Source organism: Anabas testudineus, chromosome 6 (genome assembly GCF_900324465.2).
Source record: "Anabas testudineus chromosome 6, fAnaTes1.2, whole genome shotgun sequence".
In the NCBI taxonomy this organism is placed as follows: Eukaryota; Metazoa; Chordata; class Actinopteri; order Anabantiformes; family Anabantidae; genus Anabas; species Anabas testudineus.
In genome coordinates, this window is record NC_046615.1 from 8396376 (window position 1) to 8414841 (window position 18466).

At 42.5% G+C, this 18466-nt stretch overlaps 1 protein-coding gene across 5 annotated transcripts in view; it reads left to right on the forward strand.

The window, feature by feature from the left end:
• osbpl5 (oxysterol binding protein-like 5) overlaps nucleotides 1-7243 on the forward strand; it is a 31482-nt gene extending 24239 nt beyond the window's left edge. For all 5 annotated transcript variants that reach the window (XM_026364724.1, XM_026364725.1, XM_026364728.1 and 2 more), the window contains 14 exons: nucleotides 775-988; nucleotides 1265-1449; nucleotides 1563-1644; nucleotides 2340-2438; nucleotides 2577-2673; nucleotides 2765-2863; nucleotides 3377-3474; nucleotides 3628-3717; nucleotides 4077-4213; nucleotides 4334-4513; nucleotides 4689-4818; nucleotides 5065-5179; nucleotides 5271-5373; nucleotides 5473-7243. In XM_026364724.1, the coding sequence (XP_026220509.1) occupies nucleotides 775-988; nucleotides 1265-1449; nucleotides 1563-1644; nucleotides 2340-2438; nucleotides 2577-2673; nucleotides 2765-2863; nucleotides 3377-3474; nucleotides 3628-3717; nucleotides 4077-4213; nucleotides 4334-4513; nucleotides 4689-4818; nucleotides 5065-5179; nucleotides 5271-5373; nucleotides 5473-5608 (1765 nt within the window). In that variant the 3' untranslated portion in view covers nucleotides 5609-7243. The remainder of the gene's footprint in view (nucleotides 1-774; nucleotides 989-1264; nucleotides 1450-1562; nucleotides 1645-2339; nucleotides 2439-2576; nucleotides 2674-2764; nucleotides 2864-3376; nucleotides 3475-3627; nucleotides 3718-4076; nucleotides 4214-4333; nucleotides 4514-4688; nucleotides 4819-5064; nucleotides 5180-5270; nucleotides 5374-5472) is intronic.
• Nucleotides 7244-18466: the final 11223 nt, after the last annotated feature.

Sequence of the window (18466 nt, forward strand, 5' to 3'; positions counted from 1 at the left end):
TCTGTGACTATAATCTCATCACTGAATGTGGATTTGAAAGCAAATGACACACAGTATACTTATCATACATTGCATAATGTTTAATGTGTGGTGATTCATGATTAAGGTCTGCTTTGATTACTTTTTGATCTGTGTGTCCCTTTGAATGTGAGTGTGAGTGTGTTTCTGGATGGGTACACCCGTAGAGTACACAGACGTCCACAGTCTGGATAGTTTTATAGTATAAAATGGCTGTTGGATTGGAACTGTAGTGCTCCTATTTCAGTTTCACTCTGTCTGTCTTTCCTTCTCATTTAATTCTCACTTCTCCTTTCTGTGGCCATGTCGAAGCTGATTCATGACTTTCTTATCTGACAAAGCTGAAGTGTATGATTTGACCAAGACTGGAAAATTCCACTAAGTGAATATGCCAATTCATCCTGGAATGCAGTTTGACTTAGTATATGTGCATGCATACACATTTATGACCCTGTTTTTGTCCTCTGAATGTGCCCAGTCACATTCAACATGGTGAATGGGAGGTGGGAAATGAGGAGGATGTGGTCTGGTTGTCCTACCAACCAGACAGGTCAGAATAACTGAATTCATCCAGACCCTCCAGGTCAGCCAGGTTTTTGTAGTGGATAATCTGTATCACAGATAATATTGTTTCAAGATCAGATGTGTCTGAGCTTCATCAGCAGTTGAATATGTAATAGCAGTAAGAAATAGTTGAATTTCAGGGTTACCTAATATCGTTCTAACCTTGGTTTACTTCTCGTCTGTTACTATTAGGTTGAATGACACAGTGTTCCTGGGCAATCACCACATGGAACAGGATGGCTTTTCAGACAAATCGGAGCGGGAGGCTCATGACGACTGGGACACTACAGCCAATGAGAATGGTGGAAGGCTGACAGAGGAGAGTGACATGGACCAATCAGATGAATTGTCCCCTGGGCTGCAGGCCACAGCCTATGTAGAGCAGAGCACAGAGGAGATGGCTGAGGTGAAGCCCTCTGTTCACAGTCATTAATTAGATTATTATGTTCTGAACTCTTATTTGTTTGGATTTGAGTTCCAGATTATGTAAAAAACACACTAAGAAAACATTTGAAATATACATTTTTAGTTTTAAACATCTTAAATGTGTTGGTGCATTCTTAACTTGCTCACTATAGCATACTAGGAAAGTCTCTTTTTGCTCGTCTGAGCCATCTGTGTGATTACAAGGCCCCTATGGCACCCTCTCATGTGCCCCTGCCTCTGTCTGTGTGTGTTGCAGGCTGGTGAGGCATCCCAGGTGGAGACTGTATCTGAGGAGAACAAGGGTCTGATTTGGACCTTGCTGAAGCAGCTGCGCCCAGGCATGGACCTATCCAAGGTGGTGCTCCCCACCTTCATTCTGGAGCCTCGTTCCTTCCTGGACAAGCTGTCTGACTACTACTACCACGCCGATCTGCTTTCACAGTCAGTAACCAAGTTATTGTACTCTGTATGTGTATGTGTGTGCAATTCTGTATTTTAAAATTGTTTTTTGCGTGTTTGTTCATAACTGAGTAATTTTGGATTTTTCACCCTAGAGCTGCACTGGAGGAGAGTGCATATGGTCGCATCAAGCAGGTGTTAAGATGGTACTTGTCTGGTTTCTACAAGAAGCCTAAGGTAAGATTTGGTCACACCCAAATGGCTTGCTATTATTGTCATATTGGCTCTAAAATATCATGACCTTGGAAATAAAAACTTTTTTTTTTATTAAGAAACAACACAAATTAGGCTGCACAATATTTACCATCTTGCACAATATTGTGTATTGTTACAGTACATTTCAAAGAATCAGTAGACTCAAGATACCAACAATATGTTTTCTTTCAGATCAATACTGTTAAATAAAATAAAATATATTATGTATTTAACTATGATGCAGTGGTCTTTTAATTTTACTTTTAGCATCTCAGATCAGCACTAACCAAAGGATTCAGTTTTTAGTTAAATACCACTTCAGCTAATGAACATTATTTGTCATTTTCAGTCACACACATACTGGAAGCACCTGTTTTGAGAGCTTGGGAGGATTTTCTAGCTGTTAGCATTTTTAGACCTGTGTCTTTTTTCGGCTCAGCCTCCTCTAACTTGACATTCAGTGACACTATTTCTTGGACACATGACAAATGACTGTCCAAAGTCTATTTCTGCAGCAAAAACACCTCCCATCGGTTATTAAGTGCAACAAAACCGTACCGGTTGTTAGAGGAAATAAAAATAAATCATGAAAACCGTATCCACATTGGGCCTAAGATAGACTGAATGTTTCAGAAGAAGTTTACATTGATAAAAATATCGCTGTTTGCATTTTCCAGGGTCTGAAAAAGCCATACAATCCAATCCTGGGGGAAACGTTTCGCTGCTGCTGGCTCCATCCTCAAACCGACAGCTGTACTTTCTACATAGCTGAACAGGTAAAAACAATTTAAAAGCTATAATGAGTGAATGAGTTAATACACAAGACACGATTCATCCCATGTGTCTGAATAAATGGCAGTGTACATGACATCCCTCTCATTCTGCTCCCTGTCTTTCTCCCTTTCCTCTGCCAGGTTTCCCACCATCCGCCCATCTCTGCCTTTTATGTCTGCAATAGGAAGGATGGTTTTTCTATCAGTGGAAGTATCCTTGCCAAGTCCAAGTTCTATGGTATGCAGAGGCATAGTAAATGGTTGTCAGTCTTTTTAATGGAAAATTGATGCTTATGTAATCATGTACCTCTGTACATCTGCTGCTTTAGGTAACTCTCTGTCGGCTATTCTGGATGGAAAAGCCAGGCTACTGTTCCTGTCCAGGAATGAGGAATATGTCATCACCATGCCCTATGCTCACTGCAAAGGTAATCTAAATTAAATGTGTGTGGCTATCACAATAACTAAATCTGTTCACCTTCTCGTGTCAACAGCGTGCCACCATTGGAATAAGGCTCTAAAATTTAAATCACCAGCAACGCCTGCTGCATATCGAACAATGAAGTGGTACAGTGTACCGCAAGTGTCGCAGAGTTTTAACCTTTTCAAGTGAAGTTGTTCCAGACATTCCTGCTCTGCCTTGGCATTAAGTTACCATAACTAACATAATCTCCTTCACACTGCACCATCTCTTAGATACAGCTTAGCTACAGCTATTGTGTTGAGGTTTTAATTGCCATACTTTGTTTAGACATGTTAAGGCAGAACAAAAGGTTCATTTTGTGCAGGTGACATTCTTAATGCTATTATATAACAGTCTTCAACAGGGCAGATGAGAAGAATTAAAGCTGAACAAGGAGTTGAAACTAAATCATTTTTTTTCTCATTTTCTTAATTTATGTGTTGATGATGTGAGACTCTATTATATCTGTGTCCTCTAGGTATACTGTATGGCACTATGACACTAGAGCTGGGTGGGAAGGTCACTATTGAGTGTGAGAAGACAAAATGTTTCACAGAGCTGGAATTCAAACTGAAGGTATGTTTCTCAGTTAAAATGTAAGTTTATCTCTTATATTATGATAATAGCTTTACCATCACCATTACAGCTGATACACTAATACTAATACTAATAAAAAATTTTAGTTTTAGTTTTAGTAGAGGTTTTACACTTTGATTCTGTTCATTACAGCCTTTCCTTGGAGGCTCCTGCTCTGTGAATCAGATCAGTGGGAAGATCTTTGTCGGTGAGGAGCTAGTGGCCACAGTTGACGGACACTGGGTGAGAGCTTTTTATCTCTGTTTCCCTGCCTGCCGTCTCAGTCTCCTTCTGAAATGTATGTCTCCATGTCCCTCTCTGCCTCTTACTTACTTCCAGTTGGTATTCAGTAATTCTCAGCAGTAATTAGAGGCAGAATTTATAATTAGGGGTTTAGGAGAAGCAGGGAGACACATCAACTAGGAAGCAGCTTAGAGGACTCTCACAGTGAACCACACATGCCGTCAGTGTTGTAGTAAACTGTTTCTCACGCTGACCTCACTGTGAGGGATTGATGTAACATTAATGGGCCACATTTAGTGGTCTCTTTGAAGTGAAGTGGCTCAATGAACTAAACATTTTCTTGCCTTTGCCATATTCAGGACAACGAAGTGTTCATACATGAGAAACGATCAGGCCAGCAGGAGACGTTGTGGAACCCAAGTTCGGACATTCGCAGCAGCCGACTCAAGAGACAAGTCGTGCAGATAGACCAACAGGGGGAGTTTGAGTCTGAAAGGTAGATCACACATACAGTACATTTCAGCCGCTTATGTCAATACAATTATATTCCATTCAAACAACTACAGAAGTGATGCACAACACATGACTCAGTTTCAATCTGATTTGAATGTGGCAGACTTTGGCAGCATGTGACCAAGGCCATCATGGATCGGGACCAACTGCGTGCCACTCAGGAGAAGTTTGTGTTGGAGGAAGCTCAGCGCAAGGAAGCCAAAGAGAGAGGAGACAAACCCTGGTTCCCACACCTTTTCCACCAAGACCCTGTCACCTCTGAGTGGATCTATAAGCACATGGAGTATGAACACACACATGCACGCACGCACACACGCACACACACAAGGCAGATTTTTAGGTCAGTATGAGAATGAATGTGCTGTAGAGTGAGGAGAGGAGAAACATAGAGATAGTAAGGACACCGATTTAAATTACACTAAATCTACAAAATGTAATATTGTTTTCTTGTTTGGCAGCACACAGCCGTGGGAGCCTGAGCGTTGTCTGGTTCAGTTTGAGAAGGACGGAGTGATTCAGACGCATGAGAAAAACCAGAGACAACAAAACGGGCTCTCCTACAGCCACAGCTGGGCCAGCCAACAGAAGGTCAGCCAGACCACTCACACACCTCCAAACTACACAGTTTGTCAAAATTAAGTTTGTCAAGCCAAATTGCATCTGTGCTCTAAAACAACACGATCAGTTTTCTTTCTCACTTACAGTAGTTGCTGCACTGATGATCAGGCATCTAAACTCCACGTCTTCAGCTCTTAGCCTGATGCAGTTCACTATCAATTTGTCTGCAGTGATGTTTGAATCACTTAACTTAAACATTTTCTGACTCACCCTAAGGCTGGGGTGAATGGGAAGCACAGAAAGGCCAGCAGCCAGCCATCCAGCTGCAGCCAGAACACGGAGAGCAGCAGTACCACACCAGAGCCGACACACGAGTCCTCAGACAATGAAGGTGAGGTGCATGCACACGCACATGCTCACAAACACATCACATTAAATGGTGCATCCTAAGTCAAGTGTTGTCTCCTCTCTCATATGCCCAGCGTTTTCAAGCCAGTGTGCACGGTGCACTAAAGAAATGAAGGACATTGCCTTTATAGAGGCCTCCGTCACGTCTATACAGAAGACACAGCAGGATATTCAGAGGTAAATTAAACACATTCATGGAAGGAGCAGAAGTAGCCTAAACATTCATTGACTAACACACAATAGTTCACTCAGACCGCTCTCTCTCTCTCCCTGCAGGAACCTGGTGGCTCTGGGCCGTCAGCTGGCTCAACAGAGGGTAACAGATGAGAATGTGTTGTTGACAGGGCGTCATTGTGTCATCCTCTGTGTTCTGCTCCTCTCTCAGTTCTTCCTCAACTACGTCTTCACCTGAGCCCGCTCCTCAGAGAGGAGTTTCCCTCTGCCACTGATCTGGAATCATAACCCTCTAAAAAGCACAGACACTGAAAAGCAAGAGGAGGCTGAGACCTCAGATCAGTGTCACTAGGGCAACTTTGTCCCTTTGTGTCGTCTGGGGAGGAGCACGGACATTACAGCAATAAACACAGCCACCGCCTGTCAGTCATCTGCAGAGAGGAACGGCACCCCCTGGTGTAGCCAGACTGAAACAGCACCGGCACCCATGCACTTTGGACAGGAGACAAGGAATAAGAGACATGCACGGCTGAAATGATTTTAAATAAAAAGATGAAATGTATGATGATGATGATGATGACAATGAAGAATGATTTTTGCATAATGAAATGACAGAGAGGATGTTTCATAATTCCTTTGTGTCTTTTTATATTGCCCTGCAATACTGTTCATGTGAGTGTGCCTGTATATGTGTCAATCGTACCTACAGTAGGCCCTATGGGCGCAGACGGATCACCTCTTGGACTTCTCCTACTCACCTTCCACTCCAGATTTTGGGCCTTAACGCTGAAGCCAAAAAGAAGAAGAAGAAGAAAAACACAGCATATACAAATGAAGAAAGAAATCTTCCACCAGTGCAATTCTGTGTGTTTTGTATTGATGTACTCACTGTCTCGTCTTTCGATGATGATGATGATGATGATGATGATTTTACCAAAACAGTATTTATAATCCGAGGACACAGAGTACTTGTTTACAGATAGCATTGTGTCTGTTTGTAAGAGGCACACAAGAAAGATGAGAGGAATGGAGCAGGGCAGAGAGCCAAACTGAGTGTCTTTGCATTTGTGTGCCTGTAGTACCATAACTGAAGGGATAATAGTATAGCACTGCTTCGGTCTAGACCACAACACTAGTGTGTACAATCAGTTACATAAAGAAGTAGTGTGTGGAGGAAATGACAGATGGAAGGAAGTGCGACAAGAACAAGACAGGACTTGGGATGCATTGTCCTAATAGAAAGGGGTTTGTGTGTGTGTATCTTGGTCCATGTTGAAGTGACACTTTTAAGATGTAAACACCTAGTAATCAGTTGTTTTCTGTTTTAATCAATTTGTATATATTTGTCTGGACGTCTGTGTTTAAAAAAAAAAAAAGAGATTTCAGAATGTATTTATCCGGTGATTAACCTTGACGTTCCTAATCTTATTCAGCTAGGAGGACGGAGACCAGAGGTGACAATCGCACTCCAGGGTCGTGTGGGGTTGTCATGTTGTGTGTGTGTGTTTGTGTGAGGGAGCACATGTGTGAGTAAGCCATTATGGTTGTGCTAAACAAAGTCGGATCTGTGATCTTGATTTTTACTAATTTTTAATCCTTGAATTTCAGTGTCCATTGCCAGTACTGATCTGCCCAACGGGAGGGAATCGAAGCACGAGAAGGAACTCTTTGATTGCATTTACTTTTCTTTTCTTTTTTCTGTTTATTCTCTTCATTATGTTCTTGTTTTCTACTCTATGGCCCTGTTGCAGAGATTCCTTATGCCATATTTTTTGTCACCCGATAACAAACTACAGAAAACATGATGTTGCCTGTTGTTTTCATTCATACTTGTTGCGTACTGTAGCACTACAGTAAAAATACTTTAACCCTTTTACTGCAGTTGGTCCTCATTATTTTCTTATAAGAGAAAATTGGATCCACCATCTGTCATAATAATGAGAATTTTTTCACTTGACAGAAAAAATGTTTCCTCTGTAGTTAGATATTCTCCACTAGAGGGAGCTGTTGATGTTCATTTGACTGTTAACTAGAGTGTTGATCACATGTGAAGTGATGTCTCTCAAATTAACTTAAAACACTAGACAAAACAAGGAGGTTGCATCATATAACAATTGCGCTCTAAATAAAAAATAGCCACTCTTGAGACTTTAGGTTAGTGGCAACTGTTTCTGTTCAAACTGCTGCATGAGACCTGTGGCAGACTCTCACAGGGTAACTACAGAGCTGGGAGCCGAACCTGAGCAGATGTCAATCTCTTGGTAGACGCAACATGGCTCAACATATCGGCCACACACACAGCTTTAAGCCCCTGTGAAAGTAGCCAGATTATGTTTAGGAGCCTCCTTTCAGTCTGGCGTGTCTGATGCTCTTTACACACAGCGTTAGTCTGTCTATATGAACTGCACTAGTAAATGTCTGACATAATAAAGTCAGTAACCAGTCATCCTTTCTTTAACCTTGGACAGATCTTTTCCTAAAGCCTTTACAGTGGATGTGCTGGGGGCCACAGTCAGTATATTAGTATATTACAGTACAGTATAATTCAACATGTATCTAAAACCCATATAAAGCTTCAAATTCAAATCTTTCGTTTTTCGTTGGGTCTTCACATCTTTTGAGTTACCATGAAACAAAAAGAAGGGATTAAATTTGGATGGACAAGTGAAAAGAATCGCTGGCCGCTCTCTCCTCAAGACCGCAATCAGAGTGATGTCCTTGAGTAAGTCCCCCAACTGCTGCAATGAGGCTGCTCACAGGCCACAGGTTGTAGCTACGGGTGTAGTTGTACTGGGCAGCATGTGAGTAGCTGGGTGACTCTAATCTTAAAGAAAAATGGAGACCTCTCAGTGATACTTCTCTGAAAAAATAAAAGCCAAAAAAGTCTGAATGTATTATAATAAACTAGATCAAATGGTTAAACTCGTTTTTTTTTTTTCTGTTGTTGCTGAAGTGCTGGTTCACTCCTGTGAGTTAACAAGTCCGCATGGTCACGTACACAAAAGCACACCTGCCATACACTCATTGTATTTTATTATTGCATGTGAATCTAATCACAAATTCAAACTTGACACAACTTCCCACATCAAATAGTTCACAACGTGACACTTTACCATCTTTTTTGCAATAACAATCCTTGAAGCGTGAGATAAATACCTGATATATTAAAGTGTCAAGCCTATCTAAACAGAGATTAATCCATCAAAGTGAAATGTGTTTCCTGTTTAACTGCCTTTTGTAGCTCAACCCGATCTCAAGTCAAAACATTTAGTCATTACAGATGAACTCGAACACACGGCTCTTTTCCAAAAATGCAATATAGACTAAATGCTGTGATTTGTCAGTTTGCTTCATTTAGCTGACAAAAGTACAAGTTGTATTTTCTAAATCTAAAAAGCATTTTTAAAGTTTGATGCCTGCAATACAAGAGATTTAAGGACTGAGGGGAAATGCGAACAGCCAAGGTCAGAAACCACTGCTGAACATGATGTTCGAACCCTCAGGAGGCATCGTATGAGAAACTGTCGTGATACAGTGATGAATATAACCACGTGTGCTCAGGTGTACTTTGGAAAATCATTGTCAGAGATTCATACTGGCATGCTCCCATTGCATATAGTCTGCTTTAGATTTCTAAACAAATCCACACCATCTCAGATCCGGGCAAGTTCGGAGGTTTTGTTTTCCATCAAATGATGAGGGTAGAGACGAGGGGACAAGCAGCAGAGTGGGCAGATTGGTAGCTGGGTAAAGATCAAAGGGTGATCTCCTCCTCCATGGCCTGCTTGTATTCTTCTGAGTTAGCTGATGTCTGAGTGGGCGCACACTGAACCATTGTGTTGTCCGGCTGTATGTGTGGGGCTGACGGAAGGAGCGACAGACCAACTCAGGCCGTTGGAGAATGAGTGTTTATTTTCCTGGCAGCACTCCATGCACGACGGTTCCTTTCAGTCTGTGAGTGACATACTGTGAGGTTGTAACAGTTTCCCTGCTGCGGATCGCTCTTTGTCTGGCTCTCGTGTGTGTTTACTTCTGGCACTAGATGAATGAGGGGTGTAAACGGCTCTGTGGTCAAATGCAGCATCCCACTCACTGCACCCCGCATCCACAGACACAGTGCAGGGAGGTATCAAACGTGTGTGGTCAGGTGGAGGTGGAGGAATATGACATCTGCCAGACCCCCCGGGCAACCCTGTTCCTAAGGAGCCACATTACTGTTTAATAGTAATTAGCTATAGGCAAAAGGGTGTCAGTGTCTATTCAAGTAGAAATTTGGTTAAGTTGTCACGATTCCATCTTTTAACATGACTGAGCCGCGCTTCAATCCTTTATCCAGATCCCTCCCACATTCTCCTCCTCTGCATTTCCTCCCGAGGTGAGCGCGGCCAGCTGCTCTGAGGTGTGTCCTGCTTGCTTTGGCTGAAGTGCAAACAGGTTGAATGTTTCCTGGGGGTTGCCACTCTGTTGCAACTCAGGCCTGTTACAAATAGACTAAACCGTGTTGAACCATGCAGGAGGGAGGCAGACAGAGAGACGACCTGTCTGGACTTGCAGAGAGCAGAGGTGAGGGCAGAGCGAGAGGGAGGGAATCTGGCAGTCAGGAGCACCCCGGGGCCAAGTGTGTCATTTTGTTCCCTGTTGAAGAATACATGAAGGAAAGTTAACGCCACTAAGTAAACCAATAAATCACTGCTGAGCTCTGATTTCAGGGGGACGACCTTCATCTGACTCAGCTGTAGAAAGTGCTGAAGGATAGTATACATGATCTTTATGGCACATGAAGTTTGTCCATTATTCTGACCACGTTTAGGACTTCTCTGCAATGTTAGCTTAAGTTAAACTTGACATTGAAAAGAGTTTCCAGCCAAAACAATGTCCACCCAAGGTCCACGTTCTTGCTGGTGGTGGACTTGTAACTTTTTTTACTTACTAAAATACATATGATTTATAAAATGTGCATTATTATAGGTTGCAGTAGTATAAAGAATACTCACAATGAGAACAGCTTTTCAGTTTGATACAGTTTTCACAGCTTTAAGATTTCTGATAGATGAAGTCCTATTAGTGCTTAAGCAAATATTTACATATTCAAGCTGTGTGTGTGTGTGTGTGTGTGTGTCTCCCTCATGGTAATGTGGTTCATGCATTCATCCCAGGGTTGGAGGCTCTTCTACCTGTACATGCAAAATAGTTTTATAGTTTAAAAACCCAAATGTCAGTTAGGATAAGGTCCTACACAAACTGTGTTTAGAAACCCAATTTCCAGAAAAGCAGAGACTTTTTCTAAAACGCAATGAAAACTAATAAAAATTCATTTCAACCATTTTTGGCACTGTCAGCAAATCCTATAAAAAGACCAACAAAACCGACAAATTGCATCTGTTCACTAAGTGTGACTCAATCTAGATCTTGATTTTAGTTTATTCATCTCTTTCATAGACTAGACCATCATTGTTAATAAATAAATAAATAATGAAAACATATCAGAGAGTACACTGTTGATGTGAGTGACATTTCTTTTCACAAAAGAATTGGACACTAACCAGTATTTAGTGTTTGTCTATCTTAACATCTCCAAACACTCAACCCTCCATTTTGCAAAACTCTGTTCCAGCGATTGTAAAAAGTGATGATAACTGATGATACTATCTACCCCCCGTAGATTCATTAGATGACTCATTAAGTTTTACTATAAAAGCAAAAGAGTGCTGATTTGTTGTGGTAGCTATAGCAATGCCCTGCCTGTGTGTTGCTGTGCCAGCCACCCACACAATGTGAAGTAATTGCAAGGAAAAGGACGTGGGGTGGTCTTCTTGTACAGACAGGTAGACGCAACCTGTCCAAACGCAAACAGGTGAAGATTCACAAAGGATCTTTCAAACATTTCCATGGGACGGCAAAAGCAGCAAGTGTGATAATGAACAGTCTCTCACTGGGTTGTAATGTAGTCGAATCAACGCCAATCAGCCATCACACGACCTGTAATAGTTATCACCACCTGTACGGTGTTGCCCTTTGATTTGTTGCCATGGCGACAGAGCAGTCTGTCTGCTGGGTTTCCGTGAAGGGCCGCTGCTCCTGTTGAGTCTTGTCCCGGAGCACTCAGCCCGTCCCACAGTGTAATGAGACAAACACACACTCGCTCAGAGTGGATTTATCACTACACACCCGTCACCACCTCAACTAACTCTCGTTAACTTCAGAAATAGGTCCTCACTCCTGTGTGTTCAAACGGGAGAGAGGACCTATTTTTTAGGGAATCTATCATTTGAACAGATCAATTTATGACAGAGTGACCTTTGCAGCATGTAACACTACAGCCACACAAAGACGAACGGTAACTAAACATAGTTGAGGCATCTATATATATGTATTCTATGAATTCTCTTCTCATTTCCGTCTGTCAGTCAGTTGCTTTTGATCTAATAAACAGGGTAGTAAGAGCTGTGACACCAGGTCACAGCTGGTGGCTATGTGTGTGTGTGTGTGTGTGTGTGTGTGTGTGTGTGTGTGTTTGAAACCCTAAGCAATGGTCGCTGGATCATCACTGGCATTAAGACAATGGAGGTTGTTGTTGTCACACTTGTGTTGCCTGGGTCGAATTTGCACATTGAAGGACAATACGTGACATGACGGGGGAGCAGGGTGGAAATGAAAAAAGCCAAAAGAAAATTATGTTTAAATTATTAACTTACCGGACACTGTGTGTTTTATTAGAGAGAAGTGCATCTGTGCACACACACATCAGTTCACTGTTCACTGAAAGATAATAAATTGCGTTGCACTTACATAAAGTACAGACGGTCTCACACTGTACATGCATCCTGCAGATTTTCTACAATAGAAGCTTTTGTTGCAGGGGCCGTGTCCTCTGCAGTGAGATCCTGATCCTCTTTAGAGGGACAACAAGTGTGTATGTGTATCAGAGACTGTGTGTGTGTACTACTGTAAACCATGTCCATGCACGCTGTACAGTGTGTGGTGTGCCCACTCAGCTTCTCCGTCCGTAGGCCTGGATTCCAACGAGGGGACCTCCCTGCTCGGGTGTTGCAGGAGGTGTTGGGGTTGGAGAGCTTGGCTTTGAGGCTCCAGTGACTCATTTCCCAACAATCCACCCACCCTTCATGTCCTCCACAGCCCCCGAACATCTCCATCCTCGCCCCTGCCCCTTTGTCCTCTGGCTCAGATAGCCAGCACACACACACACACACATTCGGAGATCGTCGACCGAAGAAAAGAGATTCTGTTTCAGCAGGACGGGGTTTGGGTGGACTGAACTGCTGTGAAAGACTCCTCTGTGTTTGTGTGTGTAGATATTGTATTGTGTGCCAGCTTGCATGACATTCTTAAAAGCGCAGCCGCTGCACGGGGTCATCTAATGTTTAGCAGTTTTCACATCATGTGGAACTACTTTTTGTCAGGATCTAATTATTCAGATGTAATGTTCCAACTTTTCACGTAAAGAAACCTCAAATCCTAATCCCTGTCTCCATCTCTGCTGCTGCATTTATTTCTTCAGCTTTTCCTTGGGGATCGTGTAAACCGCACGACTCCACCAAAACCTCCTGTTCCCAAGCTCACGCCGCCCGTACCCCCACCTTTAACAATGGGTGTGGACAAACATCTGCGCACCTTGTGGGGGCGAAACCAGACATCTGCGCCTGTGTTTAAGTAATCGGGCCGTGAGATGTATGTTTTTAACATACCGATAGCTGTCAGCAGACAGAGTGTTCATTAAAGATGACATCCACAGGAGATGACATCATTAGGTCTTCCAGTCTGGAGCACAAGGGGCAAAATTACATTTTCAAATGCTGTTCATCGTGGCTAACAAAACGTGGGAAATATATTTCCATGAGACTCACATATAATGGATGATGAGCTTAGTGTGAAAGGTAATGCAAAGCTGATGGCATGGAAATGAACACTCCTGATAAATACCACTTGGACTTCAACTGTACACCTGCAGATGTGATGTTGTCTTCTTACAGTCGAGGTCCTAAAGCAGGTTCACAGCGATGTCATGTACAGTATATATATGTTTACAGTACTGAAGTGTGCCCATGCTGCATTTGGAGCATGCTGTCTAATTTGATTAATGCTGACCTCCCACACAACCATGGCCTACTTAGCCAAAGGTTGCCTCTATGCTCTGTCTCGGGGCATCATGTGAACAGAGAAGGCCTTTGACTTCCCCCTGCATTTTGGGAAAGACCCTTGAGCTATGACAAACAGGATTTCCTTTTATTTCAGGCCTCAGTCTTCCCATTTCCTTCTTCTATAGGGGATTTATATAACCCTCACTTGCATTTCTGTAACAGAAATTGAACTTTGGGAAGCAGGAGAATTGAAATTACATTACCATTCACATTTTAAACATATTCTTTCCATTGCTGACATTTTGGCTGCTCACATAATCAAAAGGACAGGTGGGCATTAATGATCCATTCCAGTTCAAAGGTCGTGGTATTTAACGTGATGGATCAATTGTGACATAGTTCAACTCAAACACAAGGAAACAGTCTTCTTCTTCATTTAGACATTTCAGTATATGAACTCATAGTGTGAGTGTGCATAATGTTCATTTTTAGCATTATCGAGCAAAAACCCACGTCTTGTCCGATTGTATCTGTTTTTAAACAACGACGCTGCATTTAGAGATTCATGCAGCGTTCATTTTTGTGAGAACATTAATTAGAAAAACCCCTGTGTCTCTGTGTCTTTTTATCTGCTTCCTGTGAGCCTGATCACAGCGTCGTCCACCCCTCCACCAGTCCATCAGTCCATCTACCCATCTATGGGTCCATTCATAGATCAACCCACACAGATGTCCAGCTCCTGTGCGGCTGCTAAAAGATCACATCACCACAGCAAAGGTATGCGGGCTTGTGGACACACAAGCCTACACCCTGATCAGCAGTGATTAAACACCCTCTGCTGTGTCTTTGAACAATACACCTCTGTGATGTGTGCTATGATTGATGGAGACATTTGTTGCTGGGTCAATACCACACTGTTGAAGTGATCAGGGAGCTGGAGCCTAGCACGGAAACAATATGTAGGAGCTGGGACCGCAGGAATGCATTGTTTGAAAACCTGTACTCTTGTAAAGGGACTTTCCAGCTTCCCTGTCCTGCTCCTGTGGTCCTATCATGCTGAGAAATACATTTTCATACAGTGGTGAAGTGAAACCATACAGTAAAAAAAAATGTTTCTTAGACAAAATAAAACAAAAGTTGAAGAAAATCTCCAAATGTTAGAAAATGATATTGTATTATTATAGAAAATAATACATATCTACTGTTACTCTGGCTGTGGCTGCTCAATCCTATGTTTTTTTAAACTGGTTGCAGACTTTTTGAATAGACCAGCTGAGAGTCATACGTCTTCTCCAAGCAATGAGGTGTGAACAAAGGTTTCACCATAAAAGCAAAGAGTCCGATGATGCTCCCTATACAGCGATGAGTCACTTCATAGTCTTCCGGCCATGAAATGAATAAAAAGAAAGGTAACCACAACAAACGCGTTGAAACGGACGAGCCAGCGCCCAAATGAGCAGTACAACCAAGAGGGGCGAACAGAGCAGCAGTGGTTACCTTCACGTGTTTAAGTAGCAGTTCTGCTGTGTGAATGACATGTTTCTGTCATTGTGGCTGAAATGTAATATCGTAATGTTAGGAGAGTGAAAGCCTCAAAGTAAACCAGCGTCACCATTTTACTGAACACCAACTCAACACGAGCTACTTTACACCTTACACTCCGATCACGTCTGGGTTGTTGAGATGCGCGTTAATAAAGATAATTTACTTGGTACATACATCATGTGTTTGGGTTGCACATGAAACGTAATGTGCTCTCAAAGTGGTTTCCGTCTGAGTAAAAAGCCAGAGTGAACCATGGATTGAAAATCAGTTCTCTGTTTGTGCATGGTGCAGTTATCCCCGTTGAATTATTACTTCATCACATCATACCATGTTGTTGGCTTTGGTGTGGCTTAGGGGAATTCCTAATTCCCAATTTTTTCCCTCCTAGCAAACTCTTCTTCCGTTTCTAGTAATGCTCTCTGAGCTGGAACCTTCCCTTGCTCCCTTTATACGCTCATTTATCTCTCTTTGTCTTTCACTTGCTTTTCTCATGTGCAATATCCTTGGTGAGCTAATTTCCTCTCATCCCTATAACGGCTCTGAACCCGGAGTCATCATTACAGGTTATTACAGCCATTCATTTCACCTTCGGTTTCATGTCTGGCAAAGTTGATAATGTTGCTGCAACATTCGCTGCACCCACAATCTGATGTAACTTACTGTAACTCGTGTGAGTGACAATCAGCTGCCGCGGGGTTATTTAGTGGCATCTTGAAGAAGTCACATGGCCATCACGCAGCGCCACCAACACTTTGCCCTCAGATTTGGGCTTGGTCTCAGCTCTGTTTTCTCCCTTTCTATGGCAAATCTCGAACAGCAAAGCACACTAACAACAACCTCTTGGTGATATGATAAAGTTGCAGGACTGAAAACTGTTAGGACTCGCATTCGATTTTGTGGGAAACATGTTATTAGGTGAAATGTTATTGTAATCTGCTCTCGTTCGTCTCTTCACACACCCACTCAGGCAGGTGCTGGTAACTGAAGCTCCCCTCAGGAGCACAGTTAGGCTCGGATCAGACTCCAGAACCTCAGTCGCTCCGCTGTTCACAGTCCCATTGTCCACTGTGATCCACGTCTCTTTGAAACTCACATTTTAAAGGATCAGTCCACTCAGATTGATGGCCATCATTTTGTAATATTCCTAGGTCACTCATTTTTCCTCCCCTTATCCTGGTCTGCTCTTTCTGACACCACACATCTTCTGCGTTGCCTTCTTGCCTTCACTGAGTCCATGTGGAGCTCTCTCTTCCTCAGTCATCCGCCCCCTTGTTGCCTCGTAGACATTCCTGACAGCGTCTCCTCTCTCTGTCTGAAACTTCTCTCTAGACAGCTGGGTCTTGAGCAACATGATCCGTGCTCACCCGCGCAGCCCTGCCAACACTTTGTGTGTATATATACGTACAGCAATGTGTGTGTGCTTTTGTATATCCAGCACACTTGCATGTCTTAGACGTGAGAGGTGCCACATTCATGAGATTCTCTGTTAAAAAGAGCCCAACAAAGACAGCAACTCTGTCTATATTTGGGAAAATAGAAGCTCAGTCTCACTTCGGCGGGGTTTGCTTGTTGTTGTAGACTCTTTTTCTTGTGCAGCTTCTGAGGTTATCTGGGCTCATGTTTGTGACAGTCACAGCCACAGAGTGGGCAGATAGAGCTGAAGATGCGGATCTGCAGAGTTCTTTCCCCGTGACTCAGTAGACGAAAATACATTTAAAAAATACACAGGGTTGTCATGGCTGCAGACTATTAGGAGAATGACGCCTTTGTGGATAAGTTGAGGGGTGGAGGGGGGGGGCATTTGTTCAATTTATCTGCGAGACCAGATCTGGGAATCAGATGACCTTTATTTGGATGAAGCAGTGATAAACAGCAGTGAAACATGGAGAGATGGATTTTGGTCGAGGGCCCAGATTTCTTTTTCTTCTTTATCGTACAAACCTAATGACTTTACGTTGCCTCAGCCGGGACCCGAGGGCGTGGGTCCGCGTCTCTGGAAGCTATTTGCTGAGGTATGTGCTCAGGTATGCGCTCACCTGAGCTATGCGTCACAAACAGAAATACCACGAGAGCTTCTTTCTCTTAAACAAACCCGGGAATGCTTCTCTTAGATAATCTCATACCTGTTTTAAAAAAAAACAAAAAAACAATGACATAGCTGCTGTGCATATCACCCCGCCAACATGATGGGATGGCTGCGTGAAGCTCGTCAGAGTAAAAATAGCTTGAAATCACTACCATCATGACAGACGCAGATGGGACACATCTTGGAGGTCTTTAGCAGTCAAAGCGTCACATGAGGCCTTGCCTAATATCCCCCAGCTGTTTGGGTTGTAGTCGATTTTTATTTACATGAAGGTCTAATGTTGAGTCCTGCTGGCATCAGAATGGACTCTGACGGGAAGAGCGAGCGAGGAAATGACACAACAGGTCAAACTGAAAACATGATAGATAAACATGACAGAGGTTTGAAGGACTGATACCCTCGGTCAGAGCGGGGAGCCGTAGTGAGTCACGACACGTAACAAACACATAACTTACTCTGTGAAGTGGTGTTAACATATCATTAAGCTGAGCTACCAAACCTGAAGTGCTGTGACTGCTTGATGTGAGTCGATTTTATGGAAAAGCAGCCTATGTCACAGCGTTTCCAAATTTAGCGTCTGATCCTCCCATCTGTAAAATAAAGACCTCTTCATTTTCCAAACCAGAAAAAAATGATTCCACCCTGGATGGGTTGTTGCCTCATACTGTTCTTCTTAATCTAACACTAAGGGACTTTCTTCACTTCATTTATACGTTTAACTGTTTATGTATATTTGTGTTTCCTTAGAGACCTAAATGTTGTTCCAGAGATGTGAGAACAGAATTGATTATTTAGTTTGTATTATTTTTATTATTATTGTTACATTTATTTATTTTTATTGTTGTCTAAAAGCAATAAACGTTATTATTATGATTCTAAAAATAGATCAACCCGATTTTTTATGCTATCCTTTTTGTTTTTTCAGAAAACTTTCACCTTTAAGCAGTTTTCCTTCTTTCCTATTTTCCCCCTTCCTGGCTGTGCTCTGGTTTCCCCACAATGCAGCGATTCAATGGACTGAGTAGTTCTGTTTTTTTTATGTATAAACAAAAGAATCATATAAATAATACTACATGGCAATACAGATTAATGTGTTACACTATTTTGCTGTTGTAGATCATCTCCAGATGACGAAATGGACACATCCCTTCTGGCAGTGCAGCAGTTAGTCCGTATACTTCGTCAGCACTTGACCTTGTGTTTACAATAAACGCCTCTGAATCACTTGTTTTGTCCATTTTTTTTTTTTATTTTTAAAGTGAACATGTGTACGCAGGTCATGGCCCCGGGCACACGCTTCTCTTACAACATCTCCACTTATTGTATATATCCTCGCTTCAAGGATGTAACAATGTGTTTAGTGTTG